The 15,748-nt window shown below is 44.3% G+C and overlaps 1 protein-coding gene across 1 annotated transcript in view; it reads right to left on the reverse strand.

The window, feature by feature from the left end:
- Positions 1-480: 480 nt before the first annotated feature.
- Positions 481-15,748, reverse strand: part of WWOX (WW domain containing oxidoreductase) — a gene marked incomplete at both ends in the record, with an annotated part of 987,258 nt that continues 971,990 nt past the window's right edge. The window contains one exon of the mRNA XM_080704229.1: positions 481-669. Coding sequence (XP_080560355.1) covers positions 481-669 — 189 coding nt within the window. The remainder of the gene's footprint in view (positions 670-15,748) is intronic.

A 15,748-nucleotide genomic window follows, 5' to 3' on the forward strand; every position in this document is an offset into this window, starting at 1 on the left:
AGCCTGCTCAGACTCGGTGGGGATGGATGAAACAGTGATCTCCTGGATCGATGCAGGATAGAAGGATGAACCCTGGCTGCATCTTCCCTAAACAGGAGCAGGCCCGCTGGCCTCTGGCTGCAGAGGGTGCTGCGGCAGGAGCTGGGAGGGATGAGGGGGCACCGAGCTATTCTAAAAGTGGGAGAGAATTGTTTGCGCATCTACACTGAGAAAAAGACCCTGCATACCAGGAAAGCTTTTGTTTCCAATCTGACCACCACCAGGAAGCCAAGGGACCCTGCCTGAGCCAGCCCTGGATGAGTGGCACTCTCTCCTTGACAGACACAATTCCCTGCCTCCCATGGCTACTAAACATCCTTCACTCTGTTGCAACTATTTCCTTTGCTTTTGAAGATATGCACTGCAGGGGCATGGAAACCCCAGGGAAAACTGGAAGGGGCTGATGTTGGCAGGGTGCAGGGGCGCAGGCCGGGGTTCCTACTAGCCGGATGGGCTGCCAAGTCGTTCCTGGAGTAGGCTTTCGCTGAGTACCCACAGCGCCCGGGCCGTCTCCTCGCTCTGAGCTTCGGGCGAGGGTGTGCAGCGGCAGCAATTGTTGAAATACATCCCTCCCAGGCCCTCGAGCTCCGGAGCCGCAGCACAGTAGACCGTGGTGGCAGCTCCTTGTTGCTGCAATCAAAGAAAGAGAAAGAGAAAAAGTTGTAAGTAAAGGCAAGATGGACCTCATTCAAGCTGGGAATTGGCCACCCTCCTCCTCTTCTTGTATCACATGGCAAAGGGGATGGGAATCCAAGCTCATGATCGTAAAAGCTATGATGGGACCATCCTGGAAAACGAGTTCATAAACTCCACTTGTAAAGCTGGTGTGACTTTTTACACTTCATACAGGAAAAGGCTTTCAAAAATACAGACACATGCCAGTGAATCGTGTCAGGCGCCTCTGCTGTGCCCGAAGGAAAGATGGTATTCTTCCCAACGCTTGAGAACAAACTCATCGGACTCTTGGACTTCTCTGTGTGTGATGCAATTCGACTTCTAGATCTTTCTAGAACTTTCTGTATCAATTAAACCAACCATTCTTAATTTACAGCCCATCAGGTAGAAAACCCAAGCAAGGCTGGTGACAAATTTTCCTTTAATCTTTGCCCATGGCATGGCTGAGGAAAGGTCTGCAATGCTGCTAAGTATTTTACAACACACACACACACACACACACACACACACACACACTCCTTATACATACTTGCACAAACACACTTATTAATTCATCCAGAAAACCCTTTTCTGAATGCTCTGTTTGTCCCAGAGTTGCACCAGGACAATGTCTATGGCTATACATGTCCTCCCAGCCCACTGCAGAATGCAAGTGGCCATGAATGCCATCAATCTCTCTCTCTCGACGATTCGTCTTTGGTGTAACAGCTGGGGCTGTGGCTGAGGATGGGTGCACTGATGGGGCGCCATGTCACCCGGGCTGACAGAATGCTACCGGGGTGCCGTAAGGAGGCAAGAAATCATTTTGCTTTGCAAGCCATAATTAAAAATAATAGGCTTCCGTTCATACGGAAACGCGGGGCGCGCGGCACTAATTTAAAACCAATACAGTTTATCTGGCATCTTATGATTATTTATGGGTATCACAGCCCTTGCTGCATCAACTAATTATCAGCTGATAGGGATGGCCTTGCAAAAGAGGACTGGCAAAGGTAACCGCAGATGAGGGTCGCCTTCAGGAAAACATGGAGGATGCTGGTTCTTGGGGATTTGAGCTTCTGGCTCCACCCATTTTTCTGTCACAATAAGGTGTACAAGGTACCCAGGCAGAATGCTTCACGGAGAAGTATCCCCCTAAATGGTTTAGTTTGCAGTAATTGCGACTGTGTTTGAAGAATCCTCACGAATTAGAGCCATTCTGGGAGCCCAGATCCTAAGACATTACAATTTTAGGAAAGTACTATCAAGCAGACTTAGGGTTTTGGTTGTTTTTATTTTGTCTTCAATGTTGGGTTCTGTGGTCACGCGGTTGTAGGAGGGCTGTGGACTGTGAGTCCGTGAATCCCTTGGACAAGTCCCATTGGTCCCGAATTTGAGCAACAGACAGGGCTTGAACTTAATTAACTAAGTTACCTTTGTTACCTCCCCAAGACTGTCTCCAAGTCCCTTCTCCAAATAGCTAGCTAATATCTTGGATTCGGCTATTTCCTTCCCAGTTGATTTGTGTTGCTGAAGTCTATGTGAACTTAGTTCACATCATCCAGATTTCCTTTTGCTGAGTTATTCTTTCTAATAACTCTTAGCTTTGCACCTGGCACATTCATCTAAAGACTTCTGAGTGGTTGATCTGACCACCCTGCACCCAGACAGAGGGGAAGGGAAGCAGAAACACCTCTAATGATGAAGCAGAGAACTACAGCACTCGTCCAGCTAGCTCAAGCCAAAACCCTCCTGGCCTCGGTTCTTAGAGGAGTTCAGGTGGAGATGCTGTTTGTTTACATTTCTGGCAGTCTCTTCTTGGATTCCCAGTTGACTTTGCAGCTGCCAAATTCACCACAGTGGTCAGGAAACTTGCTATCGACTCCCAAGTGGTGAGAGGATCCAGCCAGCTCGCTCGTCCCGAAGTCCAGCCCTCCTCTGCCGAATGCCCACCGGCTATAACCACAGTGTTGGTGCATCCGGGTAGACAAGGGAGGTAGCTTGGGAAGGCAAAACCAGAATTCTTCCCATCCCAGCATTACAGTTTGCAGCCACGGCCTTCTGAAATGGTATTGCGTTGCACTGTGACATTGTTGAGCTGGGATTTTTGCAAAGAAACTCGGCAGTCACATTGATTGGGAATCAAGTTAACAGGGAAGATGGGACATGCATTTTCCTCCATGGAATCTGGGCCTCCTTTCATGTAAGCCTACATTTGGCTACCGTGCTAGAAATCACAGCTTTTAGAAAAGCCTAATTATTTTTATCAAGAGCTGGCTTTGATTCCTTGCCATGAGGGTAGAGGCAGTGTACAATCAAAATGCCATTGGCCAGGGGCTTTGGCTTTGTAAATAAACACAACACAGGAGGGGACCTGCAAGCAAGGACCAACCGCGTCAGTCCAGGACCATTGCTTGCTTTTAGCAGAGTCTCCATCTCTGATCCATGCTTGGTCCGACTGGCACTCAACTGACTTTTGTCCCATGCTGGACAACTCGGTAGCGATGACATCTTGTTGGTCCCATGCCTGCTACCCCGTTAGGCTTCTGGGGGAATTCTCTTTCCAGTTGTCCCAATGGTAAGCTCCGAGTGACATCTTCATAAATCAGATGTGACGACAGCTTAATAACAGGATTTTATTTTTGTCTCATCAGCTTTTTGGTCCTCCTATCATGAGAGTGAGCCTGAGCCACATTTGCAAAATCTCATTAGTAAACAAGTTGGTATCGCTGATACAAGATGAAACATTTTTAAACTGATAAAAAACATTTAAAGAACATTTTAATCACCATCAAATGACTTTTGTGCCACTTTTTGGGGGGCATCGCTACATAATTCAGGAAAGATGAAAGAGTCTTGTAAAGGAAATAATGTTAACAACTCTGGTATAAAATATCTGAGGTCCTCTTATTATCACTGTGTATTGATCCACTGTGATAAAAATAATAACACCTTGACACACAAACACTGGATGCAGTTGCGGGTCTCCCCAAAACAATTTTTTGAGAACGATTCATCTGTGGGTTGCGTGCAGTTGCTAATCAAGGGAACTGGGGAGAAATGCTTCCATCCTAACCCAATGACAATGAGTTAGGGTGCTGAAGACACAAAACTGAGAATTTCTGGAAAGCCCAGCAGAATCTTTAATCATACCCGAGTGCCATTTTCAATCTAGTCAAGCATTTGTGAGCTTCCAGAGGAGAACCATGCCATCAATCTTGATAGTATATGTAAAATTACCCAGGATTCTTGTTTGGGATTAAGCTAAGAGCATCTTTGTAACCAGAGTTCATCATTCTCTTTCAGAATTCATTTGTCAGGCCCAGTGTGGGGGTGCACATCTGTTATCCCAGTACTTGAGAGGCTGAAACAGGATTGTGGGTTCGAGGTCAGCCTTAGCAACTTAGGAAACAGTAAGCCCCTGTTTCCAAATTAAAAAAAAAACAAAAGAGAGAGGGGAAAGTAGGTTGGAGATAGAATGCCCAATAACAAAAAAGAAAAAAGATAGAAAAAGAAAAGAAAAAATTATTTGTCAGGTTTGCAGCACCATCTTCCACTAGAGAAAGGTGGGATTTTGGAAGAAGTTGCTGGGTTTTTTTTTGTTCTGTTTTGTTTTGTTTTGTTTTGTTTTGTTTTTGGTAGTTGAGGCCCTGAGATCTAAATTACCTATCCTTCCAAAACCCTTTGTGGAGATGAAAATGTTAAGTAGTTGCTTTTCGTCCACATTTATTTGATAACTGCTAAGCCATCAATTTGTAGCTGTCAGCACAGCATACAAATGAATATTGACTCCTTTAAAGGGAAAGGTGCAGAGGGTTCTGACCAACAGTCCATGGGGGAAGAGGAAAAAGTCCCACAGATGCAGATGTGAAACACATCAGTCAGGACCCTGATATAATCCTCATGTTCTGATAAGAAAACCTGTCAAAATTAATGTTTAGTTTTTAAATTTCGCAATACTTTAATATGCATGCCTATTTAAAAGAAAGAATAGACTCCTGTTCTTGAAGTTGATGTTAACTATGAAATAAATCTAAACATAGACGCAATATCAAGGGATATCTACCTTTTTGGTCAAAGCAAGAGCAGCGGATGTCCTAGGATTGCCTTGTTACAGACATATCGATGCCAGGACATTGTGTAGCAAACACTGAATCAATTTGTGTAAAAAGTGAAGTCGTGAAAAGGAACCCGACATTCAAACTAGAAAAAGGGAGGGATGGAGCGCGGCCCATCCAGAGGTAGACAGTGGTTAAGGGTTGAATTCTCAGAACAAAAAGGTGATGTACTGTGAGAGAATTCGGTAAAAGTGAAAGATGGGTGGCTCTTCAAACCCTCGCAGCTTTCACTGGTACTTATCTGGGGTCTGTTAGCTGAAACAAATACTCCCCAAGTGCAAAACAGGCTGCCTAATCCAAGAGCCCCCTGAGTAAGCCAGGCGGAGTGGCATAATTCATCACATAGACTAGAGGATGAGCTCTCTGTCACAGCTGGGATAGATGGCAGCCTCCACACCCTCCACTGCTTTTCTGGCTCCCACCCACACTCCTGCAAGAGAGTTCAGAACCACTCTTCCAGAAAGGCGCAGTACAGGGCTGTGAGGTTCATCTCCGGGCACCTTGGTGCTGGAACGCAGCCCTTCTAGAAACAACCATGGCCTTTGTCTCTGGTTTGCAAGACAAAAGCAGCCTGCTGTGTTTCTTTCTTACTGTCCCAGAACAATCTTTTTGATGGGCAAATTTAGTACCTATTCTATCTGCTCATGATGCGATGCAGTTTGTATAAGAAATAACAGGAATAATTGCTAGGCGTGGTGGCACAGTTTTGGAATCCCAGTAATGGGAGGCTGAAACAAGAGGATTGCAGGTTTATAGCCAGCCTCAGCTACTTAGGCCCTCTGCAACTTAGTGAGACCCTGTTTCAAAATAAAGAATAAAAAATAGGGCTGGGGGTGTAGCTCAGAGGTAATATGGCCCTGGGATCAATCCTCAGTACCCCCCCCCAAAAAAAAGCAGAAACAAGCTTATGGGCCTCTCTTATTAGAATGATCACAGCCAAAAGGCATTCTTTTCTTCTCCGTTGTGATTTGCCCATCATTAAATTATGCAGCGTAATTTAAAATAAGTGCTAATCAACAAACATACCAACTTTCTCCAAAATCATGGGAGAAGAAGTCTAAGAGAAAAGAGGTCTGTCCTCCAGGCCATTCTGCTTTCCAGTGATTTCCAGCCAGTGGAGGCCATTGGAGCAGTCACAAATGACTGGTGTTTAATGAGAGGTTGGCATCTGCCAGATGTTCACAGAGAACTTTCTAAGAGTCCCATTCTAACCCTCACCTCTCCAGTAACCAGAGAGCAAAAGCCACTTGTCCAAAGTCACACAGACAATTGCAAGACATCAACTCCAGAACCCATAGGAGCTGATACAGGAAACCTCCCTCGCAAACCTGTGACATTATATTAACATACAGCCCATTTTCTGTCTATGTGTCCCATTTGGTTCGAGCTTCTTCACCCTCATTTACCCTCTCAGCCAGGCCACGTCTGGCCACAGAGATGCCCTGAGGTGGCCTGAAATTAAATGCGTGGGCTGTCACGAGTTCACCTGAGAAATGCTCAGGGGAGATTTTCCATTGTTGATTTAGTTGGTGAACTAAATTGAAATTATATCCATTTGGATTAGCAAAAATGAAGACTCAGCACCCCCCTCACGCGATTCAATAGCAAATGACCCTTAGTAAGAAAAAAAAAAGGTCGTCAGACTTAAAATGCCATGTCCAGGTACCTGATTTACCAAGCTCGGGACCCTACCCTTTGACGATGGGCTTTTGCGAAGCGTAAACCTCAAGACCAGTGAAAACGAAGCCATTTCCAGTCCATCAATTCCCACATGAGTGTGATCTTTTACAGGAGCATGCGCCAACACATCCTGTCAGGATGCCAGGGGAAACCAGTCCATCCCCCCTTTTCACCCTCCCCCAATACATCGCCAGCAAATTCATTTCTACCAACCCCTAGCAATCATTTTCTGCAAAGGATTTGAACAATATATGCTTAGATCCATGCAAATATTTCATGCAGATATTGAAATATAATGTTCTTCCTGAGATGGACGTGGTGCTGCACACTTATAATCCTAGCACTTGGGAGGCTGAGTCAAGGGGATCTCAGGTTTGAGGACAGCTTCAGCTACTTAGTGAGGCCCTCCACAACTTAGTGAGACCCTGCTTCAAAAATAAAGAATAAAGAATGGGGCTGGGGGTATAACTCACAGGTAGAATGCCCTTGGGTCCCATCCTTAGTACCACAGAAAAAAAGAAAAATATAACTTTCTTCCTAAGCTCTCAGGAATCTTGCTAACTTACAGGCTCCTGATATTTATTGCAGGAGGGGAAGAAGACTCTGGATTTTTCACCTAGAACAACTGGAAAAAAGCAGGACAATGGAGATTTTTTTTTCAGGCTTTCAAAGTGGAGAGAGTATCTTGGAGAAGCCAATCAGATCCCCCTGAGTCACTTGGTCCTCCGGAAAGGAGGATCAGTTGGCCTGACGTGCTTACCTGTCACTACAAGAAAAGCAGCTTCTTTGCTCAACACAGGCTCCCATGTGTTGAGAGCCCCGGCTCCCTTTGCAAGTGGCTCTCCCACGAAGGTGAAGAGTGCCATTCCTCAGGTGACATTGAGGGCAGTCTATGGGGAGGGCTCGATGGCTCTCTGAGGGAGAGCCAAGCAATAGGCTGTGACAATCTATCACCATAAATGCAGTCGTCCCCCTTCGTCCCTCCACCCAGAACTGCAAAGGACACCTTGGATGGAATGACAGAGGGGAAAGAATGCCAGCTTTCAAATGACAGCCATGAGCTGGGGGAGCATCTCCAAGCTGACCTGAAGCCTTTCCTCTTTGCTGTTTAAGCATCCCAGTAGGATGCGCCCAGATCTGAGTCATGTCCCGTGCAAAAGCACGTGTTTCTAGCAAGATCGCTGAGCATCTTTAAGAGGTGACTTCAAGATGAGGGTGGAGTGAGCTAGAAAATCCCTAGGGGTATTGTGCCTAGTTTTCTGAGCTGTATTTTCAGGACCAGTGAGTTCCAAGAAGGAAATCTGGAAGGATTCCTTTAAGGCAGAAAACCACTGTCTTGCTTAGCTGTAAATCATGGGAGAAATAGGCTGCCAATCCCAACCTTCCACAGGGATCAGAAGCCAACTTTGTTCTAGGCAGGGCGGGCAGGGAGGGTTTTGACTTCCCAGGTCGGCAGGGTTGAAGGGCAAAGTGACCTGCCAGGGCTCTGTCTTCAAGTCAACACACATTGTTCTAAACTTTTCCTTGGAGTCGACCAAGCCCTTTCTCATGTGCCAGAATTCTGGCCATAAATGTCCCAAGGGTTCCATGACAGATTTATGTTGGATCTCCAAAAGACAGAGGTATAAGAGTTGGAATTGTTTCTCCTTCCAGGGACATGCTGTATGGGAGACCTTAGATATGTTTTGGTGGGGGAAAGGATCATACTCCCAATGAGGAAAAGAAAAAGAAACGGTTTAAGTAGAATCCATGTGGGTAAATCCGTGCATATTTCCCCCATCTTCCATCTGTGCCTACCAAAGAAAGCTCTGGAACCAATCGGACCTGATGGATTCTCATTAGAAATAGAGAGGATATTGTGGATTATGTTTTATATCCATGGGAGGATTCCTAGGAATTCCCTGTTGATGTTGCCTGGAATACCCAAATGGTTCAAAGTATGGGTATTTTTTTGGAATGGGGAGCTCTCTTGCTGGAATGGAAAACTGCATGAGGGTGTCCAGTCTTCTACAGGCTTGGTTTGAAATGCCAAGAAGAGGAGCCATAGAAATTTAACCAATCTAAGCATCTAACTGATAGTGTTATCCTTCCACATGGGAGAAAGCCGATGGCTTGTCATAGGAGTTTTCCAAAGGGGAAAACTCAACGGCCTGCTGCAGGACTGCTGGTTGTTTATAAAATTTTTTAAAAAAAGGTATTTAGCTTGCATTACTTTGAAACACTTTACATTTTTACTCTACTTAGTTGACCTCCATTACCGCTTGCTCTGTAGACTGTATATACCTCTATTTGCTGTGTATACTGAAATAAGCTTTTGAAATTGTTGCCAGGCAGAAGTGATGGGTTCGGTTCTAAGATAATGGTGCAAAGAATATTTTCATTGTCCAGGTAAAAACAAACAGCGCCCCCCTTCCTTTCCACATGGAATGACTCCACTCTATCTGCCTGCCATGTTCGTTCTCTAAGGAAACCAAGAGCTAGCTTGTGAGTAGGCAGGATTTCAGGGCAAAAAAAAAAAAAACAAAACAAAACAAAAAAAAAACCAACAAGCTGTTTGTTTAAATTTTAATGTTAACAGTTCCTGTACACCTTTGTCACATATATATCCTACAACACAGAACTGAAAAGATATGGGTAGGGGGAACCTCGCAGGGTCCTTGATGGAAGACACATCATGGTAAGAAGTTAACTCTTCACTCTGTCTTCCCTAAAGAATTAAGAGAATGTACTCTGCAATAATTCAGCTCTTGCAGGCAGACCTCTATGTCCAGTCCCAGCATGTCAAATCGAGGGACCTTCTTTGTTAGGTGTGTGTATTTTCCTAGAAAGCTCACTGTAACAGATCATTTCTCAGGCTCAAAGACGCTGGCCTTGTTAATATTTCATTTAGAACATACTGTGGAGAGTGTCTCATTTATATTGCTTCCATAATTAATGGTGATAGCTTAGGCACTGCCTTTACACAGAGAAATCTCTTCACAGTGGTCGATGGGTAATGAGAGACAATGGGTATTCCATTCACCAGCAGCTTGTTGCTAGTTAGTAGGAAATGATCGTGAGTGTGCTGTCGCTTTAATTGCCAGGGTAAATAATTCTGCCTGGGTGTTCATGAGCATTTTAAAGAACTTGATGCAAATAGACTAGAAGCAAGAAAAACAAAAAACAAAAACAAAACAAAACTCACCTTGATTATGCAACACCTTAGCATAGAAAGTTACGAAGGTATGTCTTTTTTAAAAATTGCATTCTATCATGCAAATATTATCTCAATATGCATGTGCTGACTACCCATGTACTGTATTTTAGGAAATACAATTAGGCTGCCTTTCTCTTCTCCTCCGTAGACTGTAAATAACTGTAGATCTTTCTCTTGTTTCCCTATGTAAATATATGTAAATACTAACAAGCTATGCATGCTGATATTCTAGGCAATTTCAGGTACTTTTATAATCCAAAGGCATGTACTCAAACTGGTTTGCTAAAAAGGGGAAGGGGAGGCTCTCTCAAACTCTTTAAAGCTGAATAGAAATTAAAGATTTCTTCCTAGACTATTGTGGCTTCTCCGTTTTTTGTTTGTTTGTTTGTTTGTTTGTTTGTTTGTTTGTTTTAGCAGTACTTGGGATGGAACCCAGGGGCATTCTACCTCCAAGATACACCCCCAGCCCTATATTTTATACTTTATTTTGAAACAGAGTCTCATTGTGTCATTGCAGAGGACCTCACTAAATAGCTGAGGCTGTCCACAAACCGTGATCCTCCTGTCTCAGTCTCCCGAATGCTGGGATTACAAGCGTGCGCCACCACGCTGGGCTCTGGGCTTCTGGCTTCTTTTGTCTGTCTTTCTCTCCCAGAATGAAGTCCCCACTCAGACTGTCTGTCACATTGTCCCAGGGAAGAGACACTGAACAGGTACTGGGCCCAGGGACAATAGCTGATCCATTTCGCTTGGAGTTTCATCAGACTTTCCTTGGGTTTTCCAAAGAACTTCTAGAAGCATAAGCTTGTTTGAATTTTTCTAACAAAAGAATATTGAATGAAAATAACTTCTCTGGTTCCATTGATTCCGATGTGCCAGCTCAAAAACCCTTTGAAAGGGTCCTGTCATTTCCATTTTAAACATGCAGAAAAGTGAGTCACATCTAGACTAGGTACTTGCCTAAAAATGACAAAATTATTAAATTCCACCCAAACCCTGATTCTTTCCTGCATAGTAAAAATCAACAAACTTTTTCTGCCAGATACTGAATAATTTAGGCTTCCCGGGCCTTATGGTTTCTGTTGCAACTACTCAACTCTTCCCTTCTTGTCGCCAAAGCAGACATAAGCAATGTTCGCACAAATGAACGAGGCTGTGTTTCAATAAAACTTTATGGACAAAAATAGACAGTGGGCCAAATCTGTCCTAGGGGCTGTAGTTTGCTGACCTCTGCTCCACACATTCAAACTTTCTCGCTCTTCTGCAGACACCGAACGGTTCTCTTTTAAGGATGAATATGATTTTTTAAGGACTGGAGAAAGAGTCTGAGCCATTGAAAATCCCTCATCTCCTTCCTGCAAGTACCCCGTTCTTTGTGGAAGTATGAGATAATAAGGAGGTGAGAAAAAGAATGAAATCACCTAAGCTTATAAATCAGAGCTGTCTTCCCCAGACAAATTACATCTCCAGATTTCAATTTAGTTATCTTTTGTTTTCATAAATGGAAATGAAAGGGGGGGGGAGTAAGAAAGATAAATGTGCAAAAAAAAAAAAAAAGAAAGAAAAGTAAAGAAAGAAAGATACCTAACGACTCACTCCTCAATGAAAGGAAGGAGGCTATTACCCCCGGTATCTATGGAAACCAAGCAGCCCACGCTTTTTAATGGCTGGGAAACAGTGTTTGTGTTTGAAGATGTTTTTGCCCAAGTATGATGCTTCATATAAATGCATTAATTGACAGTTTCCTTTGGGACTTGTTCATTGAAGTTTCCAAACTTAATCTGATGGCACACATAACTCTCTGGAGCCCTTGAAGAATGGTGCAAAGTTAGGTCTTTAGCAAAGGGAGCCAGCTTGGGCCTCCTGTGCAAATCCAACTCTCCTGCAGAGCAAATGGAGAAACAGCCCTTGCTCCCTGTAGCTTTCCATTAACAAACCCTCTGTGCTCACCTTGGGAAGGGAGAGAGAAGCCCTTTCTAACCTCTGTTGAGCAAGAATCAATACTGTCTCTTTGGTCCAGGAGGGAATTGGAGGAGGAGCAAAGATCTGGATATTTTTGCAGATTGAATGACAGTATGTGATGGGGGTAAAAACCCAGGAGCTGAGTCAGAGACACTCAAAATGGGGTTCTGCCATTGCCTCCTAGCAGTTCCAGGGGAAGCCAAAGGACCTCAGTCTCTTCAACTATGAAATGGGAACAATGAGAGCCTCTCCACGGGGGACTGGATGCCTTCTGTGGCCCTTTTTAGGTGCCGAGAGGTCGAATTTTTGCTGAATTCTTGCAAAAATCTCTTGCAAGAATTCAGCACAAATTCAACTTCTTGATACAATTACTATCCTACTATTTAGCAATGTAATATTATGATATTATGTAATACTATAATATCTAACAAAATATACTACTATAATATTATCTTATTTTCACTCAAGTTGAGTATTGATAGACAATACTTCTCTTTGTTGGAGTTTACTGTTGATGGCTCCTTTTATTGATAGGGAAACTGTGGCTCAAGCAAGTGAAATGACCTCCTAACAATTCTCAATTACTGAGTTTGATGATGCTCTGCATACCTGCCCCCAGGCTAAGGAACTCACCTGACTTTAATGCTTCCTCCCGGGCTCCATCTTGGGGGTACTAGATCCTTCCTGAGGGATTTTAACCCATCATTCCCAATTAAGGACAGGACACTGAAGCTCAAAGAGGCAAAGTCCTCTGTCCAGGTCAAAGAGCAAGTGGAAGAGTCAAAGAATGAACCCATTCCAGGTGTGGTGGCACAAGCCTGAAACCCCAGTACCTGGGAGGCTGAGAGAGGAGGTTCACAGGTTCGAAGCCAGCCTCAGTCACTTAGCATGGCCTTCAGCAACTTAGCAAGACCCCTTTTTAAAAAATAAAACATATTAAGGGCTGAGTGGGTAGCATGGAAGTAGAATACCCCTAAGTTCAGTCCCCAGCACCAAAAAGAAAAAAAAAAATAGTTGAACCCAGTCACTTGGTTCCAGGCCCCCTTCCTAACAGCTATACCAGGATAAACGGCATGTACACAGGAGGCAGGAGTATTGCACGCCCACAGGTCAATATTTCCAGCTAGCATCACTGTAGACCTTACGACAATCAGAAGCAGATGCTTTTTAAAGATCCCAGGACTGCATTCAATCTCCCGTGGACATCATCTCAATTTTGATGCACCCATTGAACAGATGTGGAATCTGAGGTCCAGGGAGGTCAATCAACCTGCCTAAAGTCGCACAGACACCAAACAGAGGTCATAGAATTTGAATCTGGGTCTTCTGTGCCCTCGACCCCTTTTCTGTGCAGCATCTGGAGCCACCTAAGCCGGGTCTCATGGTGAAGTTTGTCTCTTATGCAGGATGAATACCTCTAGTTAGGTTGTCCCACCAAGGGGCATCTTAGACTCTTGGGTGAGATGCTGATACCACAATGGAAGCCAAAGTTCTTCTGCCCATGAGAAAATCAGAAAGACCATGTTTCCAGGTGTTTTTCGCCCTAGACCAGTGAGCAGAAGACAGAGAAACTTTAAAAAAAAAAAAAGCAATTCCTATGAAGGAGCACAAAAGTAGGGAGGAGGTTTTATTTTCCCTTCCTGTGCTGTTGTTGTTGTTTTATGAAAAGGTTGCTCTTGGTCCCTAAATTGATTTAAACTGTTCTTAGAGAAGATTTATAACTGTTCCACATTTCAACTTCATTTAATTCCCAGAGGCTGAAAAGCACACCTTTCTGCTACCTGGAAAGTCAAAGCTTAGTAAGCAAGACCATGTTATCTCTGGGGTCCACACATCCACTTCCCATCCACAGGGGGAGGTGTGCCTGCCCTTTGTCTTGAGTGTCCATGTGTCTACAATGAGTAAGAAACAAAGAGATAAACTGCCACACTATATGTGTGTTATTGTCTTACAGAAATCCCTTTCTAAGGCAATCATGAAGTCCAGATTACCACCCAAACCATCCATTTGTGTGAGAAATATAAGAAGAGGGTTAGACAATTCAAAGTTTCTTTCCCAAGTCATGTTGGAAACAATGGTTACCTGGGCCAATGATGGTTACCTGAGTAGAACTGGCTCTTAGGTTATAAGGAGGAAGTTGAAAAAAATGATCTCAATTCACAAGTCTGTATCACTATTAGGGCTTTAATTATGTTAGGTTTATGCTTCGACACTGTTCAACTGACATGTTTCTGAAAGGTAGATTTGGTGATAGTGGTGCGCTTGTTAGAGTCTAACCCTTGACTCCCTGGAGCGAGGGAAGAACGCCTTCATTTGTAGTAACCGCCAATTCCTGTGGTGTAAATACTCTCACCGTGATCAATTTTGCACAATCCATCAAATACAGCAGTGGAGAGAGAGGCTCACTGAGCCCTGGGAAGCTGGCATGATCCAGCTCCAGCACTCTGCTGGCGGTAACTTCTAGAACACAGCAGAAGGAATCATTTGGGACAAAACAGGCCAAGGACTCAAAGTCATAAAGCCCCTGGGGTGAGTCTAACTCACTATGGGAAAGCATAAACCTAAACCGCTTCTAGTGATACAGGCTTGTGAACTGAGACTAAACCAGTTCTCCTCAGGTGACTCCCCCGGCCCAGGTAACCATGGTTTCCAACATGTCTTGGACTGATGATGAGTCCTAAACACTCCTAAATGCCTTTACGACAACGAGACATGCAATAATGCAACAACTTCTGCAGGGTTGGTAATAACTCACTTTAAAGAGGAGACAGAAGGAGGTGTTCAAAACAACACAGCTCCTGAAACGCAGTGCCAGAATTCAGATCCCGATCTGCCCAACTCCTGACCTCATGATCTTCCTGGACCAGCAGAGCCCTGTTCTCTCCCTGGATCCAGCATATTTCCACTGTAAGTGCAATATACATCTTCTCACAAATAAATGAGTCTCCCCTGCAAATGTCTCATTACAGAGGACAAGGTCTTCCTTCCTGAGGTACACAAGGGAGAACAACAGTGAGAAGAAGAAAATATGGATGGAGGAAATGGAGATCAGGGGCAGTGGCTATAGAAAAAAGAGTAGGGCCTCTGGTGCCATTGGGGATCCTGGGATTGTGAACGATTTCCCAGGTGATACCAGAAGTTGGGTCTAAATAGGTTCAGAATTTACTCTTTGTCCAACGTCATGAGCTGAAGAGCAAAGATAACCCTCTGCTGGCCACCATGAGTTTCCAACAGGTAGTTACAACACATGTTCTTGATCTGAAGGTCTTTGGGTCGACTCGGTCCCAACAGCAGAGTCATGAAACACAGCAAGCGTGGTGTTTGTTCACACTGTACTTTTGTGACTTTATCCAAGGTGCCAAACCTCAAAGGCGCTTCTGGTTTGGAGGCTTCCTCCAGTGAAGGTGCAAACAGGTTCCCACCAACGGAACTGCCTGAGAAGCCTCTGTTCTAGGGCTGAGCGATTCTATTGTCCCAAGGTTCACACAGAGGTATTGTTACCACCAGATTAACCAAGTTCATCCCGTGTGGCAGGAACAGCATTATTAAATAAGAAACAGAAACCAAAAATGCAGGAGAGAAAACACAGCAACATGTTCTTTCCTTCTTTGACTCAAATCCCTGACACATCTATATCTAGAATTTCAAACTCACCCAGGTACTGATTTTGCCCTGGAATCTCATGGACGGTCACATGAAATGTTTCCCCAGATACAGTGCTTCTCTAATCAGAGGTAACCATGACCCTCATGGCTGAGTCTTTATCAATCTGCAAATTCCTAGCCTGAACCAGATGCCCATCTATTTAGCCTTCCTCCATCTCCCTCCTCTGTTCCTGCAGCCACGTACACAAGTGGACTGAAGTTAGAGCGATGAGGCTTCAGGGTGTGACTGCTGCACTGCAGTGGACGTTGTGGTGTGCTACCAAAAGCACCCACTCTGGACCATCCCCAGCAGCTGGACTGTTATTTGTTGAAGTCTGAGTCTGTCCTCAATAACCGCCTCCCACCAGATGAGGTGCCTTACCCTATGAAACCCTCTCAGGGTAGCATCCCACCTCCTTGGTCCAATTCAGTACTCTTATCTTTCTAGTCTCCTT

This window comes from Muscardinus avellanarius (assembly GCF_963383645.1).
Source record: "Muscardinus avellanarius genome assembly, chromosome: 10".
In the NCBI taxonomy this organism is placed as follows: domain Eukaryota; kingdom Metazoa; phylum Chordata; class Mammalia; order Rodentia; family Gliridae; genus Muscardinus; species Muscardinus avellanarius.